Here is a 19608-nt window from a genome sequence, read left to right as displayed (position 1 = left end):
AAGGAAAAAAAAGCAGATATTTCAACCTAATAAAGCTAATTTCATGTGAATTGGCATCAGTGCAAAACAAATTAGATGAGTAGTTTACAGTATATCTTCCATAATAATCTGGCTTGTCTTAAAACACTGAGCTTCTTAAACAAATTTCACTGCCTAGTCTATGGCTTTGTGGTTCCATCATGCTCAAGGAAAAATGCTGACAGCTTGTTTTCTGTTTCCACTGGCAGCATTACTGTTTTTAAACTGAAATGATAAATGGTCAGGTTTGGTGCAATGGTTCAACTCTGAATTCTATACTGATATTCTATATTTCTCTTTAATGAATACGTTTTAATTCCCAGGTAGGTTTCAACTGTGTTAGATAAAATGGTCATCATGTAATAATTATAATCAGTGAACAATTTTATATATTTTGGTCCTAATACTTAACGTTATGTCCTAATTTAGGCTTTTTTTTTTTTAATATATGAGAGAACTTTTGAGAAGACCAGAGAACTCCAAGGAGAAATTACCTTTTTGTTTTTTCTACTTGGGGAAACACAGGTGTGTAGAATATTTTTGAATTTTTTTTTTTAATCTGTGACTTTTAAAGTGCTTGAGAACAGCTGATTTGCATTTTCTCCACACATATTGCCAGACAGTGCTGGAGACTTGGAAAAACACATTTTGATTTGAAGCAAGGTGCTTTTTGTTTGTTTGTTTTGTTGCCATGAGTTTATGCAATTGAGCATGACCTGATAATCAAAATGAACTCCCCAGATTTGAGCCTTTGTCCTTAGAGGCCTTGTTTGAATCTTCGGGAGAAAGACTTTAAACCTTTAGATCTTCATCTATCAGATGAACTGATTTAAGCCCCAGACAACATTATGCTCAATAGTTTTTAACCACTGTGGAAGATGGAGGAAAGGCTACTATTTGTGTTAAGTAGTGCTGTTTATACTGAGAAAACTGTTCATAGGTGAAGCATACTCTTGTTGGATCCTCTGCTTGGTGGCCATCTAATCTTACTCCTATCTTCAGCATAATCCCAGCATTTCCTGTGTACCCAGGGTGCTCCCGAATTCCAGACTCCTCTCTATTTTCTCTCTGTCTCCTTCCACATTTTTGAAAATGTATCCATCAACTGCCTCCTAGGCTTTTGTATAGACTTTTGTATTCCATGTCCCTTAAGCAAGTCACTTTGTTTCTGAGCCTCAGTTTTCCCATAAGTGAAATAAAGGGGTTGAATTTTGATGACCTCGAAGGCCCCCATTAAGATCTAAAATTTCTTAAGTCAATATCTATGTTAATGTGGTACCTGGTAAATGTGCTTTACTTCCTGAGTAAAGGAGTTTGGTGAAATCATAAAGGCCAGATTGTGGTAACTTCCTGGCAATATTATGATTTAACTTAGTTAAAATTATTTTAGAATACTAATGCTAGGCATTTCAGGGACTTCCTCATGGCTTTTGATCTCCTTAAAATCACATTCCATAAATGGTCACCTATTTTGTTTATGCTCAGAGTCAACTTTTTTTTGTTGGATTTCAGGCAGCAAATATCCAGTCATTTCATAAGCAGAAGAAAAGATTTATATATATTCTTTTGGACTTAACTCCTTACCTACTTAGTTGAGTCCAGATTCTCTTAGGGAAATAAACAATATTTCTGAGGAGTTTCTTTAGCAAATTATCCTCTACTGTTGGTATCATCCCAGCTACACTTTGCCAGATAGTTCATTATGAACAACTGTTCTAAAATATTGTCTCACTCTAAAAAGCAACCACTTCTCACAAATGCTACTCATGGATCAAATATCTTCTTTCAATTAAAAAAAAAACTGTTCTTCAAAACTATCTTTTTTAGTGATATTATCACTAGATTCATAATAAGCTTTGGGGCATTTTAAACTTCTATGACTAGAAATCAGTTTGATTTAACTCAGGTTAAGGAAATAGACAAATCTTGGTGGATTTTTTTTCTTTTGGCTTTTCTTTCTTTTAAAACAAATAACAAAATGACAAATCCAAAATTTGAGACATCTGGATGTTTCTCATCATGTGGCTTAAACATCTGCATTTTTTCACTTCTCATCCAGATGTTTTGGTCTTATGTAAACCTAGCTAAAGTGAAGGAGAATATCAAGCAATCATCTGGGGACTTTGATTAACATGGACAGCAAATCCGAATAATCCATGTTCTGAGAGTCCTGTTTTTTGTCTAGCTCAGAACACAGTACTAATGAGGTCAAAGTTACTGTAGGTTTGTTCCTTGTATGGACCAGTTAGCTCTGATTTGTTCCATGACCACAGAATGCACCTCAAGCCTCAGCCAACTGTCTGGAAAAAGAGTGTCCTTGGTCCTACAGACAGTCATGCATGAAACTGAATAGCCAGTCTCTACTAATTGGAAAGTAAAATAAAAATGCATTTTCATGGATGGTGGGTCAGTGGTGTCATTTTTGTATAAATATAATTTTGATTATTATATTAACTTATGTAGTGCCTGCTTTTTGTCAAACACTGTTCTTAGTACTTTTCATGCATTAAATCATAATTTTTGTTCACAACAACTCTGTGTCCATTATTATTATTCTCATTTTATAGGTGAGGAAATAGGTGTACAAAAGGTTAAATAATTTGCCCAAGATGAAAATGGATGGCATTCATACTTTTCTGTTCATTTTACCACCTTCTCTCTGTCAAGAAGATCAGAGAGTACTCACAATGTATTATTGACTGTTTAGAAAATGTATCAAATCAGGAGAGAAACTTGGCTCTTTTTGTATGGTGAATTCTTTGGTGGACCTGTTACTGTGGCATGCTTTTGCCTAGTAAAGGAGGCTAATCTAATTCCTATTCTTCTACCCAATATATTTATAGGCATAAAAGTACCCTTTGCAAAAAAGAAAGGCAATGTTTTTGTTGGCAATAAGTCAGTATATAAAGTATATATTTAGGAAACAGGACTATGTGGTTAGAAGCAATGAACTACATTGGGTGGCCACATAGAACTAAATTGTCTAAATGCTCTGAGGAAGAATGATTTGTTTGACTGGAAAAATGCTTAGGAAACTTTGATCTCCAACCACAAATTGACTTACAATCCTAAAATTTAGACCTGGACAGGGTGTAAAGAGATCATCTATTTTTCTTTTCTTTTTTTAAAATTGGAAACAATAAATTACTTCTTGGAAGAAGCAAATGAAAAAAATTCCTCTTATATTTTTAAGGACTCCAGGAATTGAAAGTTCACAGATGCTCTCAAATTTATTTGTCCACTTATCAAGAAATATGATGTGAGCACCTACTCTTGTGACCAGTACTGTTACATATGCTTGGACTATAACAAGGAATGAGACGTGACCATTGATCTTCACAAACTCTTCGTCTAGTCTGGTGTTTTCTGCTTTAGTGAGTGAAAGCTCTCCTTCCTATAACTTTCCTGCCTATTTTTGTTTCATTTTCTAGCATTATGGAAAAGAATTGCTCAACATCCTGCTAATGGAGATTGTGTTCATTAAACTACATTTCCTTTTCCTTCTGGGCAAATTGCTAGACTAAATTTCCTACCCCTTAAACTCTCTCCCCCTCTCCCTCCTCATGATATGTGAGTAGTTTTTATGGGCCATTTGGTACCAACTTCCGTGCCCTCTTTCTTTACCTCTTTCTTTACTAGCTTAATAGTAATAGAATTCCTTGGAGCTAGAGAAGATCAGAGAAAGAAAATGGAAAAACCCTATCTTGACTGTGGAGCAGAGCCTCTGTTCATAATCCATCCAATACTTATTGAACGGATTTGAGGAAACAGTATATGCAGGATTTGGGTTGTTATCCTCAACAGTTATCTATTCTTAATAATACAATGTCCCTTATAAAAATTTTTCATAATTTAAAAGATGGAAATCACTCTGCCTTCAATTTTGATGAAAATTTGGTTCCTTGTGTTCAATACTTACCTGGTTATCAATTCTCTACTGTTTGTTACAGATCCACCGTTTGCACCCCCTCCCACCATTTCAACACACTTCAGTTCAGTTCAGTCGCTCAGTCATGTCCGACTATTTGCGACCTCATGAATTGCAGCACGCCAGGCCTCCCTGTCCATCACCAACTCCCGGAGTTCACTCAGACTCACGTCCATCAAGTCGGTGATGCCATCCAGCCATCTCACCCTCTCTCATCCCCTTCTCCTCCTGCCCCCAATCCCTCCCAGAATCAGAGTCTTTTCCAATGAGTCAACTCTTCGCATGAGGTGGCCAAAGTACTGGAGTTTCAGCTTTAGCATCAGTCCTTCCAAAGAAATCCCAGGACTGGCTGATCTCCTTCAGAATGGACTGGTTGGATCTTCTTGCAGTCCAAGGGACTCACAAGAGTCTTCTCCAACACCACAGTTCAAAAGCATCAATTCTTCAGCACTCAGCCTTCTTCACAGACCAACTCTCACATCCATACATGACCACTGGAAAAACAATAGCCTTGACTAGATGGACCTTTGTTGGCAAAGTAGTCTCTGCTTTTCAATATGCTATCTAGATTGGTCATAACTTTTCTTCCAAGGAGTAAGCGTCTTTTAATTTCATGGCTGCAGTCACCATCTGCAGTGATTTTGGAGCCCCCCAAAAAGAAAGTCTGACACTGTTTCCACTGTTTCCCCATCTATTTCCCATGAAGTGATGGGACCAGATGCCATGATCTTCGTTTTCTTAATGTTGAGCTTTAATCCAACTTTTTCACTCTCCTCTCTCACTTTCATCAAGAGGCTTTTTAGTTCCTCTTCACTTTCTGCCATAAGGGTGGTGTCATCTGCATATCTGAGGTTATTGATATTTCTCCCGGCAATCTTGATTCCAGCTTGTGTTTCTTCCAGTCTAGGGTTTCTCATGATGTACTCTGCATATAAGTTAAATAAGCAGAGTGACAATTTACAGCCTTGACGTACTCCTTTTCCTATTTGGAACCAGTCTGTTGTTCCATTTCCAGTTCTAACTGTTGCTTCCTGACCTTCATACAAATTTCTCAAGAGGCTGGTCTGGTGGTCTGGTATTCCCATCTCTTTCAGAATTTTCCGCAGTTTATTGTGATCCACACAGTCAAAGGCTTTGGCATAGTCAATAAACCAGAAATAGATGTTTTTCTCGAACTCTCTCACTTTTTCGATGATTCAGTGGGTGTTGGCAATTTGATCTCTGGTTCCTCTGCCTTTTCTAAATCCAGCTTGAACATCTGGAAGTTCACGGTTCACGTATTGCTGAAGCCTGGCTTGGAGAATTTTGAGCATTACTTTACTAGTATGTGAGATGAGTGCAATTGTGTGGTAGTTTGAGCATTCCTTCGCATTGCCTTTCTTTGTGATTGGAATGAAAACTGACCTTTTCCAGTCCTGTGGCCACTGCTGAGTTTTCCAAATTTGCTGGCAAATTGAGTGCAGCACTTTCACAGCATCATCTTTCAGGATTTGAAATAGCTCAACTGTAATTCCATCACATCCACTAGCTTTGTTTGTAGTGATGCTTTCTAAGGCCCACTTGACTTCACATTCCAGGATGTCTGGCTCTAGGTGAGTGATCACACCATCGTGATTATCTTGGTCGTGAAGATCTTTTTTGTACAGTTTTCTGTGTCCCATTTTGCTCTTGTGAACATTGTCTACTTTCTCTGTTTTTTCTTTCATTTATTATCTCTTTAAATTGAAGTATAGCTGATTTACAATATTGTGTTAGTTTAGGTATACAGCATAGCAATTCATATATACATATATATGTGTGTGTATATACGTGTGTAGAGATCTATGTGTATATATATAATCTTTTCCATTATGGTTTATTACAGGAAATTGACTATAGTTCCTGTGCTATACAGTAGATCTTTCTTGTTTAATCTGTTTTATATATGGTACATGTATCTGTGAATCCCATATTCCCAATTTGTTTCTTTCCCCAGTTTTCCCTTTGGCGACTGTAAATTTGTTTTGTATTTCTGTGGATTTGTTTTATAAATAAGTTCATTTGCATTATTTTCAAATTCCACATATAAGTGATAATATGCAATACTTGTCTTTGACTCACTTTGTGTAGCATGATAATCTGTAGATCCATCCATGTTTCTGCAAATGGAATTATTTCATTTTTTATGGCTGAGAAACATTCCAGTATATGTGTATATATATACATTCCATTATACACACACACACACCCCCTACAGCTTTTGTTTCCATTCATCTGTTGATGTGCATTTAGATTGCTTCCATGTTTCCATGTCTTAACTATTGTAAATAGCACCACTATGAACATTGGGGTGGCTGTATCTTTTCTAATATCTTTTATAGGTTTTGAGAGTTCTGGATATATGCCCAGGAGTGGAATTACTGAATCAGGTGGTTATTCTGTTTTTAGATTTTTAAGGAACATCTGTATGGTTTTCCATAGTGCCTGTACCAATTTACATTCCCACTAGCGGTGTAGGAGGGTTCCCTTTTCTTCACATCCTCTCCAACTTTTATTGTTTGTAGATTTTTTAAATATAAATTATTTATTTTAATTGGAGGTTAATTACTTTACAATATTGTATTGGTTTTTCCATACATCATATTTTTTTGGTGATGGCCATTTGACTGCTGTAAGGTGGTAACTCACTGTAGTTTTGATTTGGATTTATCTAATAAATAGCAATGATGAACATCTTTATATATGCCTGTTGTTCATCTGTATGTATTCTTTGGAGATATGTCTATTTAGGTCTGCCCATTTTTTGATGGTTTTGTTGTTGTTGTTAAGTTGTATGAGCTGTTTTTATATTTTGGAAATTAAATCCTGGTCAGTTGCAATGCTTGCAAATATTTTCTCCTATTCTGTATATTGTCTTTTTGTTTATGGTTTCTTTTTCTGTGCAAAAGCTTTTGAGTTTGATTAGGTTCCATTTGTTTATTTTGCTTTTGTTTATATTGCCTTGGGAGACTGATGTCAATGGCACCCCACTCCAGTACTCTTGTGTGGAAAATCCTATGGACAGAGGAGCCTGGTGGGCTGCAGTCCGTGGGGTTGCTAGGAGTCGGACATGACTGAGAGGCTTCACTTTCACTTTTCATTTTCATGCATTGGAGAAGGAAATGGCAACCCACTCCATTGTTCTTGCCTCGAGAATCCCAGGGATGTGGGAGCCTGGTGGGCTGCCATCTATGGGGTCACACAGAGTCGGACACGACTGAAGCAACTTGGCAGCAGCAACAGCAGCAGGGAGACTGATGTAAGAAAATACTGCTATGATTTATGTGAAAGAATGTTTTACCTATGGTCTTGTATAGGAGTTTTATGTTATTATGCCTATATTTAAGTCTTAAAGCCATTCTGAGTTTATTTCTGGGCTCTCTATTCTGTTCTACTGATCTCTATATTTGTTTTGGGGTTTTGTGCCTATATCACTGTTTTGATAACTGTAGCTTTGTAGTATTGTCTGAACTCTGGAGGGGTTATGCTTCCAGCTTTTTTCTTTTTCCTCAGGGTTGCTTTGGCAATTCTGAGTCTTCTGTGGTTCCATATACCTTTTAGGATTATTCTAGATATGTACAAAATTATAATGGGTAATTTGATAAGGATTGCAATAAATCTGTAGTTTTCTTTGGGTAGTATGTCTATTTTAACTATATTTTTCCAATCCAAGAGCATGGGATATCTTTTCATTTTCTTGAATCATATTCTGTTTCTTTTATCAGTATTTCATATTTCTCAGTGTATGTCTTTCATCTCCTTGGTTAGGTTTATTCCTAGGTATTTAATTTTTTCTGTTGTGATTTTAAATGCAATTTTTGTTTTACTTTCTCCTAATATTTTATTGTTAGTGTAAAGAAGTACAGTAGATTTCTGTATATTAATCTTATATCCTGCTACCTGCTGAATCCATTTATCAGTTCTAATAGATTTTATATGGAACCTTTCAGTCAGTTCAGTCACTCAGTTGTGTCCAACTCTTTGTAACCCCATGGACTGCAGCATACCAGGCTTCCCTGTTCATCACCAACTCCCTGAACTTACTCAAACTCATGTCCATTGAGTCAGTGATGCCATCCAACCATCTCATCCTCTGTCAATCCCTTCTCCTCCTGCCTTCAATCTTCCCAGCATCAGGGTCTTTTCAAATGAGTCAGCTCTTCACATCAGGTGACCAAGGTATTGGAGTTTCAGCTTCAACATCAGTCCTTCCAATGAACACCCAGGACTGATCTCCTTTAGGATGGATTGGCTGGATCTCCTTGCAGTCCAAGGGACTCTCAAGAGTCTTCTCCAACACCGCAGTTCAAAAGCATGCTTGGGGCTGGTGCATGGGGATGACCCAGAGAGATGTTGTGGGGAGGGAGGTGGGAGGGGGGTTCATGTTTGGGAACGCATGTAAGAATTAAAGATTTTAAAATTAAAAAAAAAGCATCAATTCTTCTGCACTCAGCCTTCTTTATAGTCCAACTCTCACATCCATACATGACTACTGTAAAAACCATAGCTTTGACTAGATGGACCTTTGTTGGCAAAGTAATATCTCTGCTTTTTAATGGAGTCTCTAGGGTTTTCTATACAGAGTATCATGTCATCAACATATAATGACAATTTTACCTCTTCCATTACTGTTTGGATACCTTTTATTTCTTTTTCTTGTCTGATTTGCCTTAGTTAGGACTTCTGATACAATGTTGAATAGAACTGGTGAGAGTGCCCATCCTTGTCTTATTCCAGAATGTGGTTTGTCACAAATGAATTTTATGTTCCCACTACACCCACTATAGCAAGAGTTTTAATCATGAACTGTTATTGAATTTTATCAAATGCTTTTTCTGCATCTATGTGGTTTTTTTCCATTTGTTGATTTGCATATGTTGAACCATTCTTGTGACCCTGGAATGAATCCAATTTGATCGTGGTGTGTGATGATTTTTATGTGTCATTTGGTTTGATTTGCTAATATATTTTTAAGGATTTTTACTTCCATATTCATCAAAGGTAATGTTTTTTTTTCTGTTTTAAAACTCATGGCAAACAACCCCAATCTCTGCCTCCTAGTTTCTTCTGATTGAATAACTTCAATGTCTTTAAGATCATATATATATATATATTTTTTTACTCCAAGATGAGATGAAGAATTTAAATAGAATCAGAAGATAAGATATAAATGATCAAATTCCATCAATTTCTTCTTTAAGATTTTGTGATTATGCTCAGTAGAGTGAATGCAATTATTTGTTCTTCTAAATAAGGTTTGCTGATGTACTTTGCTTTTCCTAACAAATATTCTCCTACAAACACTTGAAGTTTATTCCAGTAGCAAATATACCTATTGTTGAGGGGTCTCTATTCTTGTCCTTATAGGGTGCTCAGTTAAGAAGGTAAGTTAAATACTCTAAAATAATTCCTTTGATACAGCTAAATTTCTTGATCCTTGGAGTCTTTATTGACTGTGTTTTTTTCTTCATTTTTTCACATCACCACATCCTGCCTATTCTTCTTTATGCTCAGATTTGCTTTTTTGGGGAGTATCAAGAACACCATTCTCCATCTCATCACCTCACACATGGACTATGACAACAGCCCCTCAACTGGTCTCCCTGACACTTTTCCCCTCCATCTATTTCTTCTTACCAGATACATGTTCCAGAGATTCTCCCAGCCTTATTTTTTTATTATGTACTCACACAGACTTCTGCTCTTGCTAGCCAAATTTGCTCATCAGCTAAATAAGACTTTCTTATTTTCCCCTCAGTCTTTATATATGCTATCCTGCACATTTGGGAAATTGCCTTTTTTCACCTCTTGTTCCTCCTATTCCAAACTTACCTCTTGCATAGTTCAAGACTGAATCACCCCACCTCACTTATAAGCGCTACATGTATATTGTTAATTGTTCTACTTGGACTGTGTTTTGCAAATAACCTTTTCTTCTTGCATTTGATGTGTAAACTAATTGAGAACAGGGACTTCAGTTTTTTAAAAAAACATTTCTGTTTTGCTTTTTGTAGTGGACAGTACATGGTGGGCACAATTGACTTTACTAATATCTGGGGAAATGTGCTTGATTAACTAGCAGTGAGCATTTGGAAAGATAAATTTTGATGGTTGCAGGTGATTTTGCAAGTTCTGATCTCACAATAATTAAACAGAGTGCTGAATAACTTTCTTAAATTGCCTATGGTTAATTTCAGTTCTAAAAATGACAAATTTGATATGAAAGAGTTTGAAGTGAATTATTGCTTATCAAATATCCCCATATATTCATCAGAGTGCCTTAATGTTCAACACTGTGACCTCCTATCAAACATCTTAGAACAAAAATGCATGAGTAATAGAGCAATTTGAGTCAAATAGTTTTCAAAATTAAATTCTCTCCCAGAAAAGAGCAACAATTTCAAGTGTTCAAACTTAACTGGACACTATGAAACTGTTTTCTGTCTTAACTTCACTCTCTGATTTTATCAGATCACTACCTCACCTTGGGAAATGAATATAAGGAGTGTAAAGATTTATACGTGCAATTTTCAGGATATTTCCCTCAGTCATTATTTAATTTTCTAGAAAATGCTTGGTGAAAGCCAACTAATTTATTTAAAAATAAAAACCTCTGGTTTCAAGCATTAACTGCCCTTTGGCATTTTATTTTTAAATAAATTAGTTGGCTTTCACCTAAGCCCTTCAAACCACCAAGAATGTTAGGGAATGTCCTCCCTTTTTCTTGCCATAATTTCCTTCCTTCTCACAAGCCATTTTCTATATTGTACAGAGTTATAGGATACAACTCATTTCCATGTGCTCTTGAAAATCCTCTATAAATTTCTTTCAGAGTCTCCGTAGTTGTATTGGAGAACGTAGATTGCCAATCCTGCCACGTGTCATCCTTTGTTAAATTGTAATGATGTACCTGTTGTCCATCCCCTGGTTATTATTAATGCAGTTTTCCTATGTATCTATTGTTTTCATGCATTTCTCATTTGTCTCATAGTTTGTGACATTTTCAGAATTTTCACCTTAAAATATCCTCAGTTTTAAAAATTATGTATACTGTTGAAGGATGAGCTTTATAAATTTGTTATGAATGCATAGAAACTAGTTGCAGCAGTATTTTTCTAAATTTCCAAAATCCATTTCAGTGGAAAAATGAAAAGAGGCAGATGCAAGACAGGAAAAAAGACACAGATGTGTATAATGGACTTTTGGACTCAGAGGGAGAGGGAGAAGGTGGGATGATTTGGGAGAATGGGAATTCTAACATGTATACTATCATGTAAGAATTGAATCGCCAGTCCATGTCTGACGCAGGGTGCAGCATGCTTGGAGCTGGTGCACGGGGATGACCCAGAGAGATGTTGTGGGGAGGGAGGTGGGAGGGGGGTTCATGTTTGGGAACGCATGTAAGAATTAAAGATTTTAAAATTTAAAAAATAAAAAATAAAATTAAAAAAAAAAGAAAAATTAAAAGAAAAAGTTTCCCACTGTGAAAACAATTGGAAGAATGCATCATGTTCTAGACTAAATACTTATTATGCCAATAAGGGTTATATCTTTTAAAAATTCTTGGATGAAAATTGAATTTTGAATTGCCATCTAGAAATAAATTTTTATAGATAGTGTACACATTGGTTCCTGAAAATGGTAGAAAAGGGTTCTTGTCAAGTTCCCTAACACAAGTGTGAATGCTCTGTTTTTGAGTACCTACTTGTAGTGAAAGGACACATTGTGGCCAGCCAACTCAAATTGCTACCCACGTTTAATCATTGTAAATAAAGGAAGCAGAGAGACCCATGTTATATTTTCAGAACTGGCATGCTCAATACAGAACTATTAGTTTAAAAATACCACTGAACATTCTATTTGAATTAATCTAGACTTCTGTGAAAAACAAAATAATAAAAAGTACAATTGGTCACTTAAACATATACTATTTCATGCAGGTTATTAACTTAGTAACTACACATATTAATAAAGAACAATGAGAGTAAATACAACTTCGTAACACTTGGCAAACAGTTCAGAATTGATAAATTTCCATTTTGAAATACCTATAGTTTCTACAGAAGCAAAATCACCTTTCTCAGTGGAAAAAAAAATGTATCTATGAAACACCTATGTGTTGAACATTACTTTTTAAAGGAGCAACTAATTGTCCCAGTGTGAAATGAACATATATCACTCCTAAGGTTTCATATACTGTTTGTGCATAATGCATTTTCCGAGCATCTGGATATAGATAAGCAACAGAAAAACAAGTACTCTGAACAAAACCCATGGATTATAGGGAATCAATCATGTAAAGAGTTTGAAATAACTAATAAAAACATATTACCTAATGTGCTCTTAAACATTTGTGTTTCACAGTTACCAGGACTGGGAAAATTCTTAATTTTTACACACTGTGTACACTTGTCCTTGTTTATATTTGCCCCCAAACATGATGTAAGAACCATACGCAAAATGCCAGAATGAACCTTAATTAATTGACCCCCACAGTAATCTTTGTGGACAGCACACCAAAGTTCATTGGAAATAACACAAAGAAGTAATTCACAATAAATACTAGAATAGGGGCACATTCCTTACAGCAAATCCATAAGATTTTAGAATATTCACAGGGATTTTCTGATATGGTACAATCACAGTCACAATGTGAGGGTAAAGAAGTTTAGTCTATAAAATATACTCTTTGAAGCACCAAGAACAGAGATACTTCTGAAGGAGCCTTGCACACATGGCCAAGCAGATATTGTGTATATTCAGAACAGTCAGTTTCACAACTACCTTTCAGATGAGAATCATTGCAATTGCTTCTCGACCACTAGCAAACTTGAATCATTTAGCACTTCATCTGTGAATATTGTTGTCACTTGTTTTCTACTGCTGACACTTGCAGTCAATATTTATTTAAATTCAGACTCCAACGGTATTGCAAAAAAGGAAGATGTGAGCATCTTCATGTAAAACTTATAGCAAGTCAAGAGATCATTTGGAAAAAATCCAAATCTGAATTTGTTAGCAAACAATAAAATGCCTAACTTAAAATGTGTTTTCAAATTTGTAAAACTTTGTTAATAGGGTAAAAAGCTGTAAGGTTTGTTCAACGTCATTCTAAAAGAGCTAACAGCCTATCTATTCATTTGCTTAAATGCACGTTGTTTACCTACCTACCAGTTTGCCTACAGAAAATGTGCTTGCCTAATAAAACTAAAAGCTGTCATCATGCACTGTTGATTTAGTATACAGAAGTTGTCCATTATGTTGAAGAAGTTCTAAACGTATCAACCACATTTTTCTCTTAACTGATCTTCCTCTACATACAATCTTCCAGTTGGGATGTCTCAACACTTCTTTCTTGATAACTCCTGATTTTCAGTTGCTCTATAGAAGTTCTCGTTTCCTCTTAAACTTAGTTCAGAATTTTCAAATTCAATTAGTCTTTAATTTTTTCTTCTTTCAAATACTATGTGAATACTGAAATATTCATAAATATGGAGAATATAGCTTACCTACCAAACTTGCAGTCTAAGCAGTATCATAAAATCTACTCTAAAACAATAGAATTTAAAATTTTTTTCTTTTAAGGAAGAAATCAAAACTGTACATTGGAACAAGGTACTATACTACAAAAGCAGGTCCTTCTATCCCCCCCACTATTCTGGAAATGTAAACAAAAATTAGATACAAAAGTGATTTCTGTGCAGTTTTCTTTGAACACTTTTTCAGCACCTCAGTGTTTTTAGGTGTACTTTTTGCTTGGTATAGGAGAAATTTTGTATGCACACATAGCTGTTCAGAGGACTGCAGATTTTCCACTACCAAATATCACTGGTGAAGCTATACTCTTTGGATGATAAAGGTAGCAGGGAACTGTTCCTATGAAATTCCTGGGTATCTTTCAGGGCGTTGTTAAGGGGTAGCTGTCCATTGAGTAGTGTCAGAGGCAGGTTACAGTAAGTATGGTGGTTGCCTAAGGAAGGTACTGGCAAGGTGGTGGTTGGCATCTCCTGTTTATAACCTCTGCAACAATGCCTCATTTGCATCGAATCTGAATGGTGGAAATCTGGGAGATCAGCTTGAGATGACACCAGAGAGGCCGAGGTATTGGTCACGGCAATAGAGGGTATAGGCTGGAGCTCTCCAAAGAGTCCTTGTTCTGCAGAGTCCAGAACATGGCACCGAGAAAGCATTTCTTTTCTCTTGGTGGGCATTTCATATACTAAGTGCTTCCAAAACTTAGAATTTAATTTGCTGCTCTTGGGTCCCTTCCACTTGATCAGAGACAGAACTTTGATGCTGCGTTTTAGTGATTCCACCTCCTGGCAATTCACCTTTCCTTTTAATTCTGTACATTCAATCAAAATCACTTTGATTTCTCCACTGACTAGCATATTATGGAGTCTGCTTTCCAATTCGAAAATACTCCATCCTCGTCTGAGAATATAGTCTGGAGTTAGCACGATAATAAGTCTTCTGCTTTGCTCAACACATCTTGTGAGATCTTCAACGTAGGCTACAAATCACAGAAAGAGAGAAAGAGTAAAACAAAGACATTCCCAGTCTTTAAAGCAGTAGGTTTGCATTCTAGTATAGCAAAGATCCAGTCTTTCACTAAGGTACATCATCTTTTCTTTTCTTGTATTGCACACTCAGAAAGCTCATTACCAAAAAATAAAAATAAAAAAAATAAAAAATTCTAATACTTTTCTTTCCCCTCACCATTACTTACAGTGTTTTAGCTAATATAAACTGACTTCTTCAGAGCTTAGGTGTATTTCAGTTATTTTTATTTACTGAATCATTGAATTCAAGACAAGCCTTCAGGCTAGTACTCTAAGTGAACAATCAGCGGGTTGATGAAGAGAGAAATGGAGCCTTTTAATGAAGGTCACTGTATTTATGGCTTTGGTTTGCTTTTCCTCCAGTTTCCAACTACTAAACAAGTAAGGGGGGTCTATGTACATAATTTATATGTATTACATTATACTTCAAAGATAATTATGAGAGAGATGGTGGAAAATCTCTCCTAAAATCATAGCTTGTTTCTCAGAATATTTTCTGTTATTTGCAACCTTAGGCTGTCCATTTTGTTCTTCAAATATGGAGATAGGGAAGTGGTGTGTGTGTGCCCATGAGTTTAATTTGAACCAGCTGCTCTTTGTTCAGAGGAGGAGTGAGGGGTGGAGTTGGAGAATGGGGGATGGTGTGGAATGATCAGTATAGGAGGAGGAGTCTATCAGCTGAGAAGTCTTTGCTCTACTTTGTGGGAAAATTCTGAAAGTAAGGTGAATAAGTTATGGTCTTTTCCTAGTAGAAAAGCACTCAACTAACTCTAGGTTTGTTTATCCCATGGAATAATCCTTTTGCAACCAGGCTTCCCAAAGCCTTATCCGCCAAAAAGGGAAACACACACATGTGTTAACAAATGGAGACTTGGACACAGGTGCTGTAAGAGCGAGCTGTCTTTACTAAGCAGAGCACAAGGCCTTGTCTAATGTACAGTGCCCTCTAGCAGAAGCAGTGCTTACAGAAGCATAGCAACATTTGTCACTACAAATCTGCCCAAGGTTACAGACTGCTTTCAGGGTGTCACGTCCAGTACATAATGTGGGGCCACCAAGCAGTTCAGTGCAAGTCACTTGAAAAGAGAAACTTATTTTACAGATGCATATTTTTACAGATGATTTCTCTTTCCCAGGGTTTTATTTCTACCGTTTGGCAGCAAGAACACTTTCACAAGTGAAAAAGAGCAAACTCTCTCTACACCCTACAGATAAACAACTTTTTGAGAGGTACACAGAGAATTGCCCATTTAACAAATTGTTGTTAACTGCTGTTTTGCTTTTTACTTAATACATTACAGGACTTTCTCATGCACTAGTTACAGAGACTGTATCTGAGGTGATAAGGCAACTTCTAAGTGGGGAGGGAACCCCTGAAGAATTTTATTAAAATTAACCCCTTCAGAATTTTATCTTAGAGGTTATGTTTTTAAAAAACAGCATTGAAATCTGCACAAAGTAAAAATGAAAACAAAACAAAAACACCACATAAGTAGCAATGGGGAATTTATCACTCTGTCATTTAGAGAACTGGTGAGACAATGGAAGGAAAGGTAGAAAGTTTCAATAGAGTGGAAAAATATTATCCCAATGTATCAACAGCTCTGACTCTTCATTTTCTTCCTTTCTTTCTGCTCCCAAAAAGAAAGAAGTTATGTGGGAAGCTTCATCATTAGAAGTTGAATCTGTAAGATACAGTAAAATAAACTATCATGCATCTTTCCCATTATTCTTTTCACCTTTCCTCCAAACAAAGCAAAAACCCAAGCCAGAATCATGGTATAAGTGCAGGAGTCCATGAAAACACAATTTTATCAGATTATGTATGAGTTAATTGTTATTTTTACAGAATTCTTTACAAAATGATTTCCTGAGGGGTTATCCCAAGTAGTATTCTTCCCTCATTAATTGTAGCGTTACATTAAATTCTTAAAATTTTCTCTGTACAAACTTTGTCATAGCACATTTGTCACAGAAATGATACCTATATAAACAACACTATTTCTATGTGTTGGGACGTAGCTTAATTTACTTTTTAACTATACTTTAAAAAACAAAGGTAAAGCTATACAGATTTCTATCTCCTTAAAGAAAATGACAGCTCAAGCATTCACAGTCATAACAGAAACAATACACGCACACACTAATAAATCTGATTGGGATGTCATGGGCTTTGACTGTGGGCTTCCCAGGTGGCTCAGCGGTAAGGAACCTGCCTGCCAATGCAGGAGACGCAAGAGGCGAGGATTCAATCCCTGGGTTGGGAAGATCCCCTAGGGAAGGAAATGGCAACCTACTCTAGTATTCTTGCCTGGAAAATCCCATGGACAGAGGAGCCTCAGGGGCTACAGTCCATGGGGTCGCAAAGAGTCCCCAGAAATGACTGAGCACACTCTCACATAGACACAAGTTTTGGCTTTATTATCCTTTTTCTCTTTTGGGGCAGGGAACAGGATACAATTTTTGCCCCATTAATATGGTTCTCCCCCTTCACTTGTCTATTATACTTTGCTATTTGACAGTTAAGCAGAATGCAACATTTAGGGCTTGAGGGGCTTCTTTGAGATTAATTAGGCAGAACTTGCATTTGCCCCCAGAAGGAATGCCTGTCAAGAGGAATCCCACTACACTCAGCTGCACGGGGTGTGAGTGTTGAAGGGAACCTTGGAGAGAGGGAGTGGTCCCTTTCTCCAGCATACTACACTGGCTCTGCTTATCCTGGCAAAGCCTAGTGGAGAGTTGAGGCAACCATCCAGATAATTCCAGCTGAAAACCTGCTCTGGAAGAAAAAAAGGTCTGAATTATCCTGGTTTGCCCTATATATACATTAATCATATGCCCTGGAGTCAGTCAGTCAGTACATCTAAATTTTCCCTGGGTAGACACAGCCCAAGTGTCCCAAAGAAAACACAAGCCACTTTCTTGGGCCCCGAATTTCGTGTTCCATTTCACTTGGTGAAAAACCAAGTGGAAGTTTTCAGATGTGAAGCCCACATTTCACTTCTTGGGATGCTGATCAGTGGCTGGGCAGCAATCTCAATATTTGAAAGCAGTTGGGGAGGTGCCTCTAAGAGCTGTCTGGCTCTAAAGAAAAGAAGGAGAAACTGGGCCCTCACTTCCATATTCTGGCCTGCTCTCTCTGTTTTTCTATGTTTTTTCTTTTTCTCACCCATTTGCTCCTCTTTCTTTCACCCTTTCATTTTTTTTTCCTTTTCCTGTCCTGTGTCTCCTGTCCTTTTACCTCCGTCTTTGCTTTTTTTCTCAATTCCCCTTCTTACTCTCCCTTCCTCTTTTGCTTACCTCTCTTTGCCCTGTTTCTCCCTTCCTTCCTTAATCTTTGCTTTCTGTATCTTTGTCTTTGGGAAAAACAAACAAGGAACTAGACATCATGAAAGGAATACTAAATTAGCAAGGGACCCAACAGGTAGAGGTAACAATATTTTTTACTTGCTAATCTTTATCCGGGGAGTTGTTGCTGGTTCCTATGCATTAAGTGTACAGAAGAATTTTCCCCAACCCCTGGAGTTGCATGTCTGCATCCAATGACTGTGAATTGGAGCCTGATCCATTAGGACCATGCCCTGTTTTTGTATGGCCTCTGAGCTAAGAATGATTTTTTAAAACATTTTACAGGGTTAAAAAAAATAAGAATATGATGCAACAGAGACCATATATGACCCACAAAGCCTAAAATATTTATTCTGTGAGCCTTTACAGAGAAAGGTTGCCACCCCTAAATTAGAGACCAATCAGGATGTTTAGGTTTGGAAAAGTTCCAAATAAACTGAGCAGAAAACAGGTATCAAATTAAGGCATTGCTGGTCCTCAGCTAGTGTAGCCCCTGACAGGCAGTGGTGTTTGCCATGGTAGGGCTGTGGTTTTGTGTGAGACATGCTAGAATCCTTCAGGAGCCATTTAAAAAAGTTTCTTACAATGAAGAGATAATGAAGAAATTTTTTTTTTAAATTCCTAAATTCACAGCACACACAAATACTTGCTGAATCTTGCCCTGACTTGTTCAGGCAAATTTAGCAACCAAGTAGCAGGAATCCCTTAAAAGACTATTTTTTTCCACGTAAAAATATAAAACATCCCTTAAATGAAAGAACATCAAGTTATTTCTTTGCAAATTTTGAAGTAACTTAACAATGACAGAATAAACTATGGGTGGCTGTGTCTGACAGCCTTCTGCTTCTCTAAACAAGGCTATGAAACCACAGTACATATGAAACAAAGCTATTACACTTAACCTATTTGTGATCTTCACAATTTTGTAAAGAAAAAAATGGGCAGTTGTATAAACCAAAATTCCAGTGTATTTAGAAAAGTCGAATTCAATCTACAAAAGTTGAAAACAGGACACTTATAATCAAAGCAAAAAAGTAAACTGAAAGAAGAAATAAAAGTACAAAATAGAATCAGGAAGAATATAATGGCAGCCCCAAGAAGTTTTCTTTAATGGGGTGTGTATACTTTTCCCAAAGAACTCAGTACTCCTGAATGCCAGGCTTTAAATCTACTCTGGATATAGGCAGAAGCACAAGGAGAAAACACTCTTATGCATAAATTTCTATGTGGTCTTGCTACTACCTACTAACCATTTGATTTATCAAACTAACTAATTATAAATTATTTTTGTGCTGACACTGCTGCTTATGTCAGAATCATTATCAGGGGGTAGTAGGCATATTAAAAATTAAAAGACTAGTACTTAGTCTGTAGGTAAAAGCATAATTTATTACTTAGTTTCAAACAGTAGAAGCTTGGTAGGCTTATACTCACAGCTATGTATATCCAAAATCAGTTAAACAGACAAATCATTAGGGTGAGATAGGATGTGTCAAAATTGATAATATTCTACTAATTTTAGTGAATACTACATAACAAATAGCTATCAGCAATGACATTTATTAAACCTATAGATTCATATATCAAAACTTAAAAACAAGACAGTTTCTGACTGTCACTGAGATGGATCCACTCCTGTAACTGGTGGGGAGAAACCAGCAAAAATAATACAGGTTTCACATGTATCAAAGAACAAAATGCATTATTCAGCTCTATATATTTGGAAAAAGTTAT

General features: G+C 36.6%; 1 protein-coding gene across 1 annotated transcript in view; it reads right to left on the bottom strand.

Annotated features, from left to right (window-relative positions):
- Positions 1–13611: 13611 nt before the first annotated feature.
- Positions 13612–19608, bottom strand: part of IL1RAPL2 (interleukin 1 receptor accessory protein like 2) — a 1078037-nt gene continuing 1072040 nt past the window's right edge. Inside the window, exon 10 of the mRNA XM_018044315.1 lies at positions 13612–14477. Within this exon, the coding sequence (XP_017899804.1) occupies positions 13780–14477 (698 nt within the window). The 3' untranslated portion in view covers positions 13612–13779. The remainder of the gene's footprint in view (positions 14478–19608) is intronic.

The sequence above is a fragment of the Capra hircus genome (genome assembly GCF_001704415.2).
Source record: "Capra hircus breed San Clemente chromosome X unlocalized genomic scaffold, ASM170441v1, whole genome shotgun sequence".
NCBI classification, from domain to species: domain Eukaryota; kingdom Metazoa; phylum Chordata; class Mammalia; order Artiodactyla; family Bovidae; genus Capra; species Capra hircus.
This window is presented reverse-complemented; position numbering and strand designations above follow the sequence as displayed.